The 16,624-nt window shown below is 44.1% G+C and overlaps 1 protein-coding gene across 2 annotated transcripts in view; it reads left to right on the forward strand.

Annotated features, from left to right (window-relative positions):
* Window positions 1-13,873, forward strand: part of LOC109866335 (sodium-dependent multivitamin transporter-like) — a 58,197-nt gene extending 44,324 nt beyond the window's left edge. For both annotated transcript variants that reach the window (XM_020454969.2, XM_020454970.2), the window contains exons 2-16: window positions 4,550-4,694; window positions 5,476-5,957; window positions 6,329-6,394; window positions 6,654-6,705; window positions 6,883-6,950; window positions 7,071-7,225; window positions 7,360-7,500; window positions 7,628-7,757; window positions 8,387-8,475; window positions 8,688-8,800; window positions 9,020-9,087; window positions 9,266-9,352; window positions 10,083-10,285; window positions 10,440-10,665; window positions 10,828-13,873. In XM_020454969.2, coding sequence (XP_020310558.1) covers window positions 5,610-5,957; window positions 6,329-6,394; window positions 6,654-6,705; window positions 6,883-6,950; window positions 7,071-7,225; window positions 7,360-7,500; window positions 7,628-7,757; window positions 8,387-8,475; window positions 8,688-8,800; window positions 9,020-9,087; window positions 9,266-9,352; window positions 10,083-10,285; window positions 10,440-10,665; window positions 10,828-11,007 — 1,926 coding nt within the window. In that variant the 5' untranslated portion in view covers window positions 4,550-4,694; window positions 5,476-5,609 and the 3' untranslated portion in view covers window positions 11,008-13,873. The remainder of the gene's footprint in view (window positions 1-4,549; window positions 4,695-5,475; window positions 5,958-6,328; window positions 6,395-6,653; window positions 6,706-6,882; window positions 6,951-7,070; window positions 7,226-7,359; window positions 7,501-7,627; window positions 7,758-8,386; window positions 8,476-8,687; window positions 8,801-9,019; window positions 9,088-9,265; window positions 9,353-10,082; window positions 10,286-10,439; window positions 10,666-10,827) is intronic.
* Window positions 13,874-16,624: the final 2,751 nt, after the last annotated feature.

Consider the following 16,624-nt stretch of genomic DNA (forward strand, 5'->3'; position numbering starts at 1 on the left):
ACATTTTTAACCTTTTCTAATCGCGTAGTATCCACAGATTATGAGCTAAAGATAAACTTTCCTGGGAGGATTATTATTATTGATTGACTGACTGACTTTCCAAATAGCTCCAACACTGTTATTTGTAAGGTACATTTTAAGTGAATGTTGTGATAATTATTATTATTTTTGTACTATTCCTGAACCTGTGACCAGAAACAAGCTACATAGGGGCAATACCAGAATAAGTTATCTAGTGATTCTGTCTCTTCACAGCAAAATCTACAGAGCTGAGATTGTTGTATGCCCCATATATAAAGCATTATGTTGGTGGCAACAGAATTATCAGTCTAATCTCTTTTGACCTAAACTGCTTTTGTTTTAATGATGAGTATTGTATTGAGTGGCCTCAAAAAGTGCATTTAAAGGTGTCCCATACAATCAGGGGATCTGCTTTACCTACAGTGCCTTCGGGAAGTATTCAGACCCCTTGACTTTTTCCACATTTTGTTACGTTGCAGCCTTATTCTAAAATTGCTGTGGATTTGTTTTTATTTAATCAATCTACACACACTACCCCATAATGACAAAGCGAGGGCAGGTTTTTAGACATTTTTACAGATGTATTAAAAATTAAAAACATACCTTATTTACATAACTATTCAGACCGTTTGCTATGAGACTTGAAATTGAGTTCAGGTGCATCCTGTTTCTGTTGATCAGCCTTGAGATGTTTCTACAACTTGATTGGAGTCCACCTGTGGTAAATTAAATTGATTGGACATGATTTGAGACACCTGTCTATATAAGGTCCCACAGTTGACTGTACATGTCAGAGCGAAAGCCATGAGGTCGAAGGAAGGAATTGTCCATGGAGCTCCGAGGCAGGATTGTGTCAAGGCACAGATCTGGGGAAGGGTACCACGACTTAATGACAATCGCCCTGTAGCACTCACCTCTGTCATCATGAAGTGCTTTGAGAGACTAGTTAATTAAAACCTCTTAAGGATCTGCCGCTTTTTTCAATTTTATCCTAAAATGACATAACCAACATACCCAAATCTGACAGGAATGTAGGAGAATATAACACACTAGATGGTAAAAGATCATCCAAATTGAAAAACAACCGTTCTTTTGTATTTTTTTGTACTATCATCTTTGAAATGCAAGAGAGAGGCCAAGTATTATTCCAGCCCAGGTGCAATTTAGATTTTGGCCACTAGATGGCAACAGTGTATGTGCAAAGTTTTAGACTGATCCAATGAACCATTTCATTTACGTTAAAATATTTTTTGTGCCCTTTTTTTATTAATAACTTTTCATGTTCAAAATTGTGCACTCTTCTCAAACAATGGCATGGTATTATTTCACTGTAATAGCTACTGTAAATGGGACAGTACAGTTAGCTTCAGTTCTTGTTAATCTTTCTGCCAATTTCAGATATGTCTATGTCCTGGGAAATGTTATTTACAACCTCATGCTAATCGCATTAGCCTACGTTAGCTCAACCATCCCTTGGATGGGACACCGATCCCGAAGACGTTTTTAAGGATCGTAGCACCTCCACCTTACCTGACACCCTAGACCCACTTCAATTTGCATACCGCCCCAATAGATCCATAGACGAAGCAATCGCCATCATATTGCAGACTGCTCTATCCCATCTGGACAAGAGGAATACCTATGTAAGAATGCTGTTTATTGACTATAGCTCAGCATTCAACACCATAGTACCCTCCAAGCTCATTAAGCTCGAGGTCCTGGGTCTGAACCCCACCCTGTGCAACTGGGTCCTGTACTTCCTGACGGGCCGCTCCCAGGCGGTGAAGGTGACTGTGTGAACAAGGAGCACAGGAGGGGGCTGAGCACGCACCCATATGGGGGACCCGGTGTTGAGGATCAGCGGAGTGGAGGTGATGTTTCCTACCTTCACCACCTGGGGGGCTGCCCGTCTCGAAGTCCAGAACCCAGTGGCACAGGGCGGAGAGGATTCTTTAAATTAAGGATTTCTACAGGGAGATCCTTAATAAAACCTGCTCAGGACCTCCGAGTGGGGCAAAGGTTCACCTTCCAACAGGACAATGGCCCTAAGCACACAGCCAAGACAACACAGGAGTGGTTTGGGGACAAGTCTCTGAATGTCCTTGAGTGGCCCAGCCAGAACCCAGACTTGAACCCAATTTTGAAATTCTCTGGAGAGACCTGAAAATAGCTGGCATAGCTTGAGAGGATCTGTAGAGAAGAATGGGAGAAACTTCCCAAATACATGTGTGCCAAGCTTGTAGCATCATACCCAAGAAGACTCTGTAATCGCTGCAAAAGGTGCTTCAACAAAGTACCAAGTAAAGGGTCTGAATACTTATGTAAATGTCACATTTCATATATATATTTTTTAAATTAGCTAACATTTCTAAAAACCTGGTTTTGCTTTGTCATTATGGGTTATTGTGTGTATTGTGTGTGTGTATATATATATATATATATATATATATATATATATATATATATATATATTAGAATAAGGCTAACTTAACAAAATGTGAAAAAAGTCAAGGGGTCTGAATACTTTTCGAAGGCACTATGTTCTGCAGAAAAAAGTAAACGACTGCAATTTAAAATGTGTCTTATTCGTACCGTTAACTTGAATCAGTTTAACCCAGTGTTAACCATCCCGCCACACACTAATAGAGACTACTCTGTTGACATTACCCAATCCATTTACCGGTGCGTATCTGAACAATAACATGTCCTTTACATTTTCAATATTGAGATGTATTTTTAAATGTAAAAAGATAATGACATCAATTATTTAAGGATCGTATAGGCCTACTCTAGTAGAGGTTTTTCATTTCAGAGTCCTTTATCCTTGCCCGACATTAGGTCTGTTAATATTTATTTGAGTTATATCTTGACATCTATTACTTCCAATTCACAAGTTTACTTCACCGTACACATTTCAGTAAGTCCAGATTGTCTACATTCTACCCAAATATTGTGTGTGAAGGCTCCTTGGCAGACTTGACCCAGATGTTCTGGGCCTGACCCTGTCTGGCAGACTACTGGTCCACTATATTTACCTGTCTGAAGCATTTGAGTTGCAGCCCAGTGTAGAAATATCTATTTTTGTAGTACTAAAAGACAATCCTTCCCTGACCAATAAGACTGCTAGATACCATTGCCTCCCTGTTGGCCTGCGGAAGGATTTTGGATTGTAAATCTGTCAATCCTCCCTTAGCCTCTCTTTGGCTCAAAGATTTGATGCGATTCCTAAAATTAGAACAAATAAAGTATACCATTAGAGGGTCAACCAACACATTTTATTCAACCTGGGACACGATGATATCTTATTTGAAACTTTCTCCAGATTAGTACTCTTGGGCCCCACCCCCACCCATTGAGGTTCCAGCTATATGGGCCTATAAGATCACCTGAAATTGTCTATTTGACTATTACGTTTTTGCTTTGTATTTAAGAAACATTATGTTGTAAACATTTTTGTTTTCTGATATGTCCCTCAATGACTTTGCCTTTATTTTTAGAATGTGTTTGAAGGCATTCTGGGGGGGGGGGTCAAAAATGGGAAACGTACAATATCTTAATCTTTCATTAACTGTGAATAAAAATATTATGTATAAAAAAGGCAACGTGAGAGGATCATTTACTGTCAGACATACTGTGTTGTCCTACTTTGAAGTGTAACCTGGAGTGAATGAGGAGAAGTCAGGTAGTTTATTGTTAACACACAGCCGGAGCTTTAAACTTCTGCATCCCTTGGAATCTAGGAATTATGATGATGATTGCACAATGTAAGGACTGAAGTCATGGCACTGACCCCTCACTTACTTACACTAGCTCACCCTCTCATACCTTCACACACTCTCTCTCGCATTAACACATGACCGCTTGCTCTGAGGACTAATGGAATGAGAGCTCAGCGTCTCACCAGATCTCCTTGACTCGCCTCGCTCTGCAGGAAGCTGCCAGTTATGCAGGACAGGACAGTTCAGATCAGCTGGAATTGGGTGTGTTGTCAAAAGGCACGTTGTGTGAAAGAAAGTATTGCATGTTTTGACTGGTAGAACAGTGAAAGTGATTAAGAGTGTGGTGGGTCCTGATGTTTTGACTGGTAGAACAGTGAAAGTGATTAAGAGTGTGGTGGGTCCTGATGTTTTGACTGGTAGAACAGTGAAAGTGATTTAGAGTGTGGTGGGTCCTGATGTTTTGACTGGTAGAACAGTGAAAGTGATTTAGAGTGTGGTGGGTCCTGATGTTTTGACTGGTAGAACAGTGAAAGTGATTAAGAGTGTGGTGGGTCCTGATGTTTTGACTGGTAGAACAGTGAAAGTGATTAAGAGTGTGGTGGGTCCTGATGTTTTGACAGTTGATAATACAAATATTGTCAATAAGTAGAGACTGTAAATGATAGTTTGTTTAGTGGCAGTGCAAACGATGGGTAGGATCAAGTTTGGTATTATAATGTGCCCTTATACTTTTAAAACAATAACCTAGATGTTCTGAATGATCATTTCTGTGGTAACTGTGTTATGAAAACCACTTTATGTTGTTGCAGGTCTTCCCTTTGCCTTCTACAGGGGCTTATGATTGGCGCCTATGAGGAAGACACTCCCACAGCTTGGCTATTATTAAGTTCCAGGTTCTGTGTGAGACGGCCAACCTCAGACCACCGTTCGCCAGCCAGCCCAACCACTGACACGGTAAGACCTGCTTCAAGCGTATCAATTAGCTCTCTCTCTCCCTCACTCTGCCTCTCTCCATTCCCTGTCTTGTCTATATTCCCCTCCCTCGCTCTCTTTTCCCTCATTCTCTCCCATGCCTATTAGTTATTTAACTATCAGTATTCTCCCTGTCCTGTAAATGCATGAGTTGGGGTCACAATACGATGTTATCCTTGCATCAGTGAGGTGATGTAAACGGCATACTGTAAATACTGTAGGCATGCCCCACTATAATGCCTGTCTGCTCGCTGAGGGAGTGAGAGACTGTGAAGACCTCAGACACTGCGATCTCTGTCAGTTGCACTGTGAGGTGAATGTATCATTGTGTGTTAGGCCGCTGATTAACTAACTGTTGTGATGTTAAGGAGTTAGGCTAGGTCAGTCTGCCCTGGCTCACACTCACTGTGGTGTGTGTCAATAGACCGCTAACCATCAGTGGGTTGGAACCTTGAGAACTAATGCGCATTTGATTAGCACTTTTATCAGCAGCGACTGTGTTGCCATGGCAGACGGACCTACCGTAGAGAGGATTTACCATGGGTTTCAATGTTACTGAGACGCTCTGAAATGGAAGAGTAACCAAGTGGAAAATGAATAGATGTGAATTATATTTGGTTATAGGGCGGTGTGAAATGTTCCCATCAGAGCACCTACTGTATGCATTGCGTGTATCTAGCTCTTCATGCTTGTCGAGAAAAACTAAGAGCGCAGGCGATGAGAATAACTACGCTCTCCGTCTCCCAACTCTCCCTCACTATAGCATTTTATCCTTCCACTTCGGTGTCTGGGAGGAGACCTATAGGTGAGTGTCCACTAACACCGTCCTCATCCACTCGGGCTGCGCCACCCACGGACAACCCCACCTCCATTCCCAGCCCCTCACCCCGCGGCATCATGGGGGACGTAGTCCAGATGCACTTCTCCACGCCGGACTATGTGATCTTTGCCCTGCTGCTGGTGGCGTCCACGTGCATCGGCCTGTTCTACGCCCTGTCCGGCGGGCGCCAGCGCACCACGCAGGAGTTCCTATTGGCCGACCGTTCTATGAGCTGCCTGCCCGTGTCGCTGTCACTGCTCGCCACCTTCCAGTCAGCCGTGGCCATCCTGGGAGTGCCCTCGGAGATCTACACCTACGGAACGCAGTACTGGTTCCTGGGAGTCTCCTACTTCCTGGGTCTGCTTGTCCCCGCCCACGTCTTCATACCTGTCTTCTACAGGCTCCGCCTCACCAGTGCTTATGAGGTGAGCTCTAAACCCTAACCTTACCTAGAGAGGGAACAGTGTCTGTGAATGATGAGGAGTTTGTGTGCAGTGGTGTATCTCGCTGTGCCTCTGTCTCGCCAGAACCCTGGCAAGGGAGGCTAGTTGAACGCAAAAACAACATTCTCAGCATGTTGTCTGCTTTTTCATTTTGACAATGGCTAACCAGAGTAGCGGAACCAGAGTACAGCAGACGAGACGGTGCTGCTGACAACAAAGGACTGTGCCCCGGCCCTTAGAATCTCCACTTCTATTGCGCTCGGAATCGACCGTCACAGATGACTAAGGCTCTATGATCAGTGGTAGACTTTAACATCCCTCTTTCCTTCCCCCGTCGTTTCTTCATTGTGTAGTATTTGGAGCTGCGCTTCAATAAGACGGTTCGCATCATGGGCACCGTGACCTTCATCTTTCAGATGGTGAGTGTATTTGTGTCCTCCAGACTGTTGGTAGTTATGTCTGTCTGTGTGTGCTCCTGGTGTGTTCCCACGTGACTAATATCCTGGACATGCTGTGCTCTGCAGAACAGGGACATTCTGTACAAGTAGGTACTCGCCCTTTTCCCTGTGAAGTTTCACCACTTGATGTGTAATTGATATGTATTTTAATCAACCACCTATGGCTCCTACTCAGTTTGCGTCCCTCTGAATTTGGACCGTTGTTTGACTGTCTCTGCAGGTGATCTATATGGGAGTGGTCCTCTATGCACCAGCACTCGCACTCAATGCAGGTAAAAGGATCTGTCACGTGTATTTCCTATATAAAGTGGTAGAATAATACTAGTTTCACTGACTACGTTCGGTGAGAACTTTAGTACCTGTTCTGGCTTTATAGACGATGAATGACTGGTGTGGTGTAAATGTGATCCATGTTGGTGGTGTGTGCTGTTGATACTGTCCACCTGCAGTGACTGGATTTGACCTCTGGGGGGCAGTGCTGGCCATGGGACTGGTGTGCACCCTGTACACAACATTAGTGAGTGTCTCTTTTTTCGTCAGTGAGTTTTCAATTTAGCCACCCATCTCCCTACAACTCCGAATGCAATTATTATATACAGCTGGATACACAGTATGTATATCTTGTCTTGCGTGTCAGGGAGGGCTGAAAGCAGTCATCTGGACCGACGTGTTCCAGACCATTGTGATGTTTGCTGGCCAACTGGCGGTCATCATAGTGGGGGCCCACCAGGCAGGAGGCATGGGAGAGGTGTGGAGGAAAGCCATCAACGGCAGCCGCATCGCAAGTCTTGAGTGAGTCTTTTCCTTAGTGGACCTAATGAGACTTAAAACTGTCCCTGGACCAGTTACAGAGTATTTTAAAAGTGGGCTACGGCTCTGTGTGTAGTGTTGTAACCCTCCTCCTCTTTGACCTGTGTCTCATGCAGCCTGAACCCTGACCCGACGGAGAGGCACACGTTCTGGACGCTGGGCGCGGGCGGGGTGTTCCTCATGCTGGCGCTGTACGGGGTCAACCAGGCCCAGGTCCAGAGGTACCTCAGCTCCCGCACTGAGAGAGAGGCGGTCATGTAAGCATCAGCACTAAACACCTGGTTTTACTGGATTCACATGAATTACATCATGTAAAAAAAATGTTTTTAAATGAACAATCACTTAGACACAATGGTAATATTATACGTTGTGGTGTGTCGCCAGGTCCTGCTACGTGGTGTTTCCCTGCCAGCAGGTGGTGTTGTGTCTGGGCTGTCTGATGGGCCTGGTGATGTTTGCTCGCTACGGTGAGGATAGCCCACTGGATAAGGGTTACGTCAAAACCAACGACCAGGCAAGTAGGACTTGCTACCTCCATAACACACTTAGTGGTCCCTCACTGTGCTGACATCCTGATGTGACTGTTTGGCTGTGGTTATGTTAAGGGCAGCACGATATGGGCATTATTATAATTGTTTTATCAAAGATTGCTATTTTTTTGTTGTTGCTATTGATCAACTCTTGGGTGAACTGTTGAAATCAGTGAAGTATAATGTCTTCTAAGAAGCAAAGTGGAAAGCGGCATCGTTCTTGTTTGGAACAATATGTTGACTGCATTTGACCTACAGTAACAGAACCGCATGCAAACATAATAGTGAATCTGACAGCGAGATTGAGGAACTGCGCTGCTTGAGTGACAGGGTGTGGGACTTGGCGTGTACGCGAAGCAGCCGCAAGAGGAGAAAAAAACCCGGATGTTACACGGTTCAAAATATTGCACGCGATATGAATATTGCACATATCAGTATTTCAATGTGAATCTGATTCATTTTGAAGCCCTAGTTAATGAATCTCTCTTCAGATCATAGACAAAGAAAGGCTTTTGTAAAGATGTTTGAGTTGAGGCCATTGTTTGGTGAAGTTCTCGTATAAATGTCAGTTTGTCTCTGCTGATCCAGTCTAAATGTTCCTTCCGGTCTGCAGATGGTGCTGTACTTTGTGATGGATGTGTTCAGGGACCTGCCTGGCCTACCAGGGCTGTTTGTCGCCTGCCTGTTCAGCGGCGCTCTCAGGTACTTCACTTAACTGCCACTGCTACTGGCTCTCATGTGCTCGGTCTGTAGTACTAGTCAGACCCCAGGGAACTGTTTCTCTGCTACATTAATGTCATGGTGTTGTGGTACACCAGTAAAGGTTGTATTATGATACCATTATGAACACACTACACCACACAATTTAGCCCCATGACATTACTCATTCAGCTTCCCTCCCTCTTGTGTTGCAGTACCATCTCATCAGCGTTTAACTCCCTAGCGACGGTAACCATGGAGGACCTAATCAAGCCTTACTGCCCGGCCATGACGGAGGCCAAAGCCACACTGCTCTCCAAAGGCCTGGGTGAGCTGCTGTTCTCTGAGTGGCCACACGCTGGCAGTGTTTATGAACAGTGGCAGGCAGTGTTCATATTTTATCAAGCTTTTTGTTAAGTTATTGCTGGAGTATAGAGTCCACATATATATAATTGTATTTTATTTTTTCTTATTTTAACTGGTACACTATCAGGATTGTACTACTGTGGTCCTGACCTGTCTTTCCCTTCCTCTTTTCTTCTCCCAGCGTTTGCCTACGGGCTGGTGTGTCTGGCCATGGCCTACACTGCGTCTCACATGGGCTCAGTGCTGCAGGTGACTGACCCATGTCCCCTGCTGTCTTTGCTTTAGTTAATGGTTACTCCTCTACCCAGCTCCTCTATCCTCTACCCCCCCCCCATAGGATCACCTACTACTATCTTTGACAGAGGCTTCATATTACATAAGAGTAAAAGATGATAAACCTCTCTTTTTCGCTCTCTCTCTCCTCCAGGCAGCATTAAGTATCTTTGGGATGGTGGGTGGTCCTCTCCTCGGTCTCTTCTGTCTGGGAATGTTCTTCCCCTGGGCTAACTCCACTGTAAGTCAAAACACTGCCTTGGTAACACGGGTCAGGTTGGAATGTTCTTCTCCTGGGCTAACTCCACTGTAAGTTAAAACACTGCCTTGGTAACACGGGTCAGGTTGGAATGTTCTTCTCCTGGGCTAACTCCACTGTAAGTCAAAACACTGCCTTGGTAACACGGGTCAGGTTGGAATGTTCTTCTCCTGGGCTAACTCCACTGTAAGTCAAAACACTGCCTTGGTAACACGGGTCAGGTTGGAATGTTCTTCTCCTGGGCTAACTCCACTGTAAGTCAAAATACTGCCTTGGTAACACGGGTCAGGTTGGAATGTTCTTCTCCTGGGCTAACTCCACTGTAAGTCAAAACACTGCCTTGGTAACACGGGTCAGGTTGGAATGTTCTTCTCCTGGGCTAACTCCACTGTAAGTCAAAATACTGCCTTGGTAACACGGGTCAGGTTGGAATGTTCTTCTCCTGGGCTAACTCCACTGTAAGTCAAAACACTGCCTTGGTAACACGGGTCAGGTTGGAATGTTCTTCTCCTGGGCTAACTCCACTGTAAGTCAAAACACTGCCTTGGTAACACGGGTCAAGTTGGCTGGCATTGAGGGATACTAATGCAGAGGACATACAGGCTTCTTCACTGAACAGTAAAATATACCAGAATATTGTGCTGACTTTTTTTCCTTATCTGTGGTGAATTAGCGAGATCTTTCTGATTTTGATGTAACTCTCTGTCCACAGGGTGCGATAGTAGGGTTGGTGGCAGGCCTGGTTATGGCCTTCTGGATTGGCATTGGGCATTTCGTGTCCCGTATGGCGGTGCCCACTACTCTGCCCCCCATCATCAACGGCACCGCTATGCCCCTCCCCAGCAACATGACCACTGCTGTCATGACCACTGCTGTCATGACCACTCTGATTACCTTGATCACCGCCAAACCAAAGTACAGTGACTTCTTGTCCTCATTGAATTGGTAGCATTGGAACCAGAACACCAGCATCAAACATAAAGCACTTGAACTATATCCCTCCAAAAATATTCAAACTGTTTTAGGGATGATGATAGGAATCTGACCAAGTACATGTTTGTCTCTCCAGGCCTACGGGTGTGCAGGCCCTGTACAATCTATCCTATTTGTGGTACAGTGCCCACAACTCTACCACTGTGGTGATAGTGGGACTGATCGTCAGCCTGCTGACTGGTCCTATGAAGGAGAAGGACCTGACCCCAGGGACGGTGTACCCTGTCCTGGGCAACCTGCTCTTCTTCCTGCCTGAATGCTACAGGGAGATACTCTACTGTGTCACCCCAATGCCACAGAAGGTAGGCTGCAGGCCTCCGAGATGGAGGATACCGCCTATGAACCAGTGAAAACCAACATACCAGCCATAACATTGTTACAGAGTAGTAATTGTGAATGCCCTTTACAGTTATTGTGATATCCACTCGCTGTTTCTTTTCTTCATCTTTCTAAATGTAATTCAGCCCAAAGCTATCGACACGCATCCTTACCAGATGGCTCGGAAGGAGAGCAATGGAGTGTCCCATCCCAAAGAGGAGGAGAAGACTGAGGAGACGGAGCGAGAGAAGGATGAGGACGAGGAGACCGCAACCCCTCAGCCTTCCTGCCGACTGGCTCACACGTTGCAGGAGACGGCCTTGTAGACACCCCCTCCCCCCCAACACACACACACACAGCCCCCAGCCAAGTCCCAGCACTTTCACAAGCCCGGATACTGCTCAACTTTCTCTGCCCCAGGGGAGAAGATCCACATAGGACCGGAGGGCAATGGAGACTCAGGGTTCCTGGACATGACTTCCATCAAGCGCCACAGGGTCAATATGGAGGAACAGGGAGTTTCACCTCTGACCCTTACTTCCTGGAAAAACTGATACACCACAAATCGCTGGTGGTTAAGAGAGTCAGAGCCCGAGTCCTTTGCTAGATTGAAGAATGGTGTAATAAAACGTGGTTAGTGGATGGGGGTCCAGGGGTATCTTGAATTCATTGGTACCTCATTACCTCCTGGATGGAGAAATACTAACGCAAGTGGCAATCACGCTCCGAGCTGAGGAGAAGTCTCGTCATTGTTGGACAGAACCAAAGCCTGGACTGTGATTGTGTCACTCTGTGATTTCGTCCAATTATGATTGAAGGATTGTGGCCGCACACGCGCACAATGAGTTGTTCCAATGACTGTGAAAATGGACCCAAGTCTTTCTGTTTATCGAAGAGAATCAGGTAGCGACCAGGCTGTGAAGAGCGAGGTACTTCAGATGTAACTGTCACTGCATGTTATTTTTATAGAGAAGATTAAGCAGGTCAGATGGACTAAGAATATTACAAAATATTTGATGTCCCAGTAGACAACTTAAGGCATAGTGACCGTGTTCTAGGTCCTTTTCACATATGAAATTCGGTATCCTTGATCGGTTTCCTGAATTGTGACAATCTACAAAATACGTTTTGCTTTCTCAAGATCTGAAAATAACCGTTTCAGAATGTGATTTGCGAGACACATTCCACATGCCGTTAGGAAGCTAGCTTGTTAACAACGGGCAAGAAGTTTCACACGACTCACGCTGCTGCGTCACAATACCTTGTACTCTGGTCCTGGAACTTGGACCCGCCACTCACCCAGGTCCAGGATCAGTTTGAGCCAGGGCTCATTTGCGTTTCACATGTTTTATAGCTCGGATCAGGTACCAAATTCTCTAGGATACGGATCATACAGAAATATGTGAAAGCGCCCTTAATCGATAGCTTTGGTTTCTTAAGGATACGGATCATACAGAAATATGTGAAAGCGCCCTTAATCGATAGCTTTGGTTTCTTAAGCTCCGTACGTCTGTTTGCTTTACATGGCCTTTGTTTAACGTTTGCCTTTCAAGCTGCTATAGTCAATGAATACATACTTAGATAAGAGCAAGATAAGTGCAGCATACAGATCTATAGAGCACAAGGGATCACCCTCATTTGCCATTTACTGGGATCATGTTTTTAGAGAGAGAAAGGCCGTTGAGTCTGCTCTACTTACTTCATTGAGACAACCAGACAAACTGTTGGTTTGCTAGTGACATTATTGAATGTAGAATACCATGTCCTCTCAATCCATCCACACTGTAGATCCCATAGTTGTCATGAAGTGCCTCATCAGTAGTCTGTGTTAAATGTAGTTCTGTTAATTTGACAACTGATCAGTGTGTAATCAGGATTGTGATGAAGTAGACTTCTGCTGTATCTCACAGCTATAATGATTCTCCATGTGTGTCTTGGATGTTTGTTAACTTTACGTACATTACTTTTGGCTCCCCCCCTCCCCCCACTGCTTTAACAGAGGATATTTATGTCCTGTGACTGACAACGTTGTTGTTTTGTTGGTTTAAGTTGATGTATAGAGAGAATCTATTTCATTGTCTGATCAAATGGGACAGCATTGATTCCTGTTTTGTACTTTAAGTTACTTGAAATGTGTATCTGTAATGCTACCCTTTAAATGAAGTGAAGCCCACCTCATTCCAGGACATGTTTCAGGTGAACTTAGTCCGACGTGAACAGCTGTCAACTTACCCAATGTGGGTTCATCACTGTGTTCTAGTAATACTGAAATACACTCTGAGCACCATCAAGACCAATTCTGTTGCTGTTATCTTTCTCTAAAGTTGGCACGGCCATCTACCTAGAAAATATTTGAACTGTAGAGCGACAGGTGCACATGAAGGCCAAAACAGTTGTATTGTGTTTGCTTGAATATTAAATCCCTACAAATCACACCAGCAAGATCGAATAATACAAAATGTACCCATGTAAAGTGAACCTGTAAATCATGGCCTCTTAAATGACCAATCCTGAGTAGTCTATAACCATAGCATCAATACCAAGTTACTATGAAGAGTGTTTAGTTTAGGGTACATTTAGAATGCACTTGGCCATGAGAGAGAAGCACTTGATCATTTCAAACGATAATAAATATTCTGACTCTATTTATTGTCAATATTTGTTCTCCCATTTGTATGAATTATTCCTAGTATGTATTCCACAAAACCATAAGCAGTGGAGTTTGGTCAACTACACTGCTTTGGCTGGGCCTTCATTTGATCTCTGTATTGTAATCTATTTTTAATGTTGTTGGATTTCATGGATGTTAATTGGTTCATCCTACCAGCACACTACACAGGGGCAGCTGTGACAGGTTGGAGTAGAGCTCCATTCGTTCACCAAACAGAATGTCTGTGTCCTGTTCATTAAGTCAAAATGGGAGTGAACGTTTTAAAAAAGAGAACAGAACTGAGCTTCCCTATTGGAAAAGTGGTACCTTTTCCATTTGCAAATAGTTTCTCTATTTTGGACACTACCGAACATGAAATGAGTCTTCAATAGAGGCTAATTCTGTGTCTGACCACTCTTGTTGTCATTATTTCACAACATTGGCATGTATTTGTCCTCTCAAGATGAAATGTTGAAGTGAATGAATTGTAAGTGGTAAGACCCTTCGTTGCTCTGTTTTTGAAAATAAAATGTTTGATTGGATGATTTGAAATTTCTTGTAAATCAATTTGATAGAGCCCTCGCAGGGTTTGTTTAATCAGCATTCATTTTGAGCGAAAGAGTGGGGGCCTTCCTCTTGTGTTTATGCCTTCCCCATCCTGAGGGAGGGCTGTTATCATTGCAGTATCCTGTAGCCTTCATTCTCCCTACTTCTTTCAGCTCCTCTCTCTCTCTCTCTCTGGCGGGTCACTCTGACTCTGGGTCACTGGGTCATGTGCCACTCCTGTGGCATCTCTTTCCCCATGTTGGAACACTATTATCCCAGCTTTGTGCCAATGACCGCAAACCATCTGTTGCCACCACACCAGGCCCCTCATTCAGCCCCACTGCAGTCCCTCCTACTGGTGATATGCTAATTCAAGTGGTAGACTCAGAGGGAACTCTATCCGTTGCCTCTGACTGAAACCTCAATAGTTGAAGTAAGTAGCCTTGTATGAGCCCTGGCTTGTGCGAGCCAGAACGGTTCATAGGAGCAGGTGAGGCACCAGGTCCCTTTTGGTATGAGTCAGCTGTACAAGTACACCAACTGGACAGGACAGTAGTCTATCGCAGGGCCTTACCCCCAATATAGGTCCTTAATGCTGAGTACCAAGCAGAGGTCCCTTTGGTATGAGTCAGCCGGTCCCTTTGGTATGAGTCAGCCGGTCCCTTTGGTATGAGTCAGCCGGGGATTGAACTCCCAAACTCAGGGCAGACACTCAAATCACAAGGCCACTGAGTTGGTAAATAGACTTGGATTTTACACATTTTAAGCAGGAAGGAAGCTAGACAGAAGGGGATGTTGTGTGTATTAGGAACCTCTCTTAGTTACCTCTCTTGGACCTTTCCCTGGATCAAGCCATCAACATGTCTTGTATGTTAAATACGCTCTATTTTTCTCATGGAACAAGTTGTTGAGTTTTACCGTACTCCCTACTCCTCTTCCTCCTTGTCTGCCCTCTCCACTTCCTCTGCTCAGTCCCAGCTAAGCCAGGCCAACGAGGGGAAACTGGACAGAAAGCTTCATAAATTTACCCAGCAATCAGTGTGTACTGGATATAATGAGCTGGAGATACAGAAACATGTCCTAACGTGAAGGGAGATCAGGGTTATAGGGGTTTATTGGCACAAATATCAACATTCACTCACACCTAAAGATCTGTTTGCGGTTCAAGCCAAAAGGGCCGTTTTAAATCAAGTTTGTTAGTTGATGACCCTCACTTTGAGGACACTTGGTACATTTAAATAATACAATTGGAGAATCCACGGCCTGGCATGCAGTATGGGTTTGCCATTAAAAATGAGTATATGAGAATTCAAATGTATACCCATTCATTATATTGCCCAATGCAACAGATCCTCCCTGGCCAGTTGGCTTTATCCACTGAGATCTCGACTTCAGAATAACCTTAGTTGGAATGCTGGAACGTTGGGCAGTACTGTCTGTCTAGCATTCCCACGTTCTTTCACCACAATGTCTGCCCTCTCCTTTCGCTCCGTAACCCTTGGCTTAGTAGCACAGCTCTGGCAGGTCCAAATTATCCATTAATATGAGAGTGAAGGGGGGGTGGGGGTTTATCAGATCCCCCCCCAACAGATTTATAGAGCTAGCCTTGAACGTTGTACCGTTTCTTGTGGACCTGAGCCCATGTTGCTCAAGGGGGAGACATAATGACGACCATGCTTCTATGGTCTCGTCCATGTTATAGCCAACAAAAGCGGTTTCCGTCTGCCTGAGCCCAAATATGTGTGAACAGTCTGTTTAGACATTAGCTGTGTGCTAGTGGAGTTGAAATTATTGTGCATTGTGTTTGTCACAAGTGTATTTCTTGGTCAATATCAGAATATGAAATATGTGTCTACCACGTCTCTCCTGACGAAATGTTGAAAATGCCTCATGATTTCACGGTAGTGTACATTTTCTGGGCGATAACTCCAGCACTTAGAGATTTGAAATGATACAATGACTATGAAGTTAAAATGCAGACTGTCAGCTTTAATTTGAAGGTATTTTTTAATCTATATTGGGTGAACTGCTTTTATGAATTACAGCTTTGTGTACATAGTCCCCCCATTTTAGGGGACCAAAAGTATTGGGACAAATTCACTTGTGTATTAAAGTAGTAACACGTTTTGTATTTGGTCCCATATTCAATCAATCAATCAAATGTATTTATAAAGCCCTTCTTACATCAGCTGATGTCACAAAGTTCTGTACAGAAACCCAGTCTAAAACCCCAAACAGCAAGCAATGCAAGTGTAGAAGCACTTGCATATTCATAGCACGCAATGATTACATCAAGCTTGTGAGACGACACATTTGTCGGCATTTGCTTTTCATTTTGGTTGTTTCAGATTATTTTGTGCCCAAAATAAATGAATGGTAAATGTATTGTGTCATTTTGGAGTCACTTTTATTGTAAATAAGAATATAATATGTTTCTAAACACTTCTACATTAATGTGGATGCTACCATGATTACAGATAATCATGAATGAATCGTGAATAATGAGTCAAAGTTAGACACATCAAACCCTTCCCAAAAAATGCTAACCTCCCCTGTTATTGTAATGGTGAGGGGTTAGCATGTCTTGGGGGGTGTGATATTTGTGTCTAACTTATTCAGGATTCATTCAGGATTATCTGTAATCATGGTAACATCTACATTAATGTAGAAGCATTTACAAACATTCTTATTTAAAATAGAAGTGACAAAGTGCTCTAATTTCTAAACGAATCACCCGATATGGATGA

This window comes from Oncorhynchus kisutch, linkage group LG21, assembly GCF_002021735.2.
Source record: "Oncorhynchus kisutch isolate 150728-3 linkage group LG21, Okis_V2, whole genome shotgun sequence".
NCBI classification, from domain to species: Eukaryota; Metazoa; Chordata; class Actinopteri; order Salmoniformes; family Salmonidae; genus Oncorhynchus; species Oncorhynchus kisutch.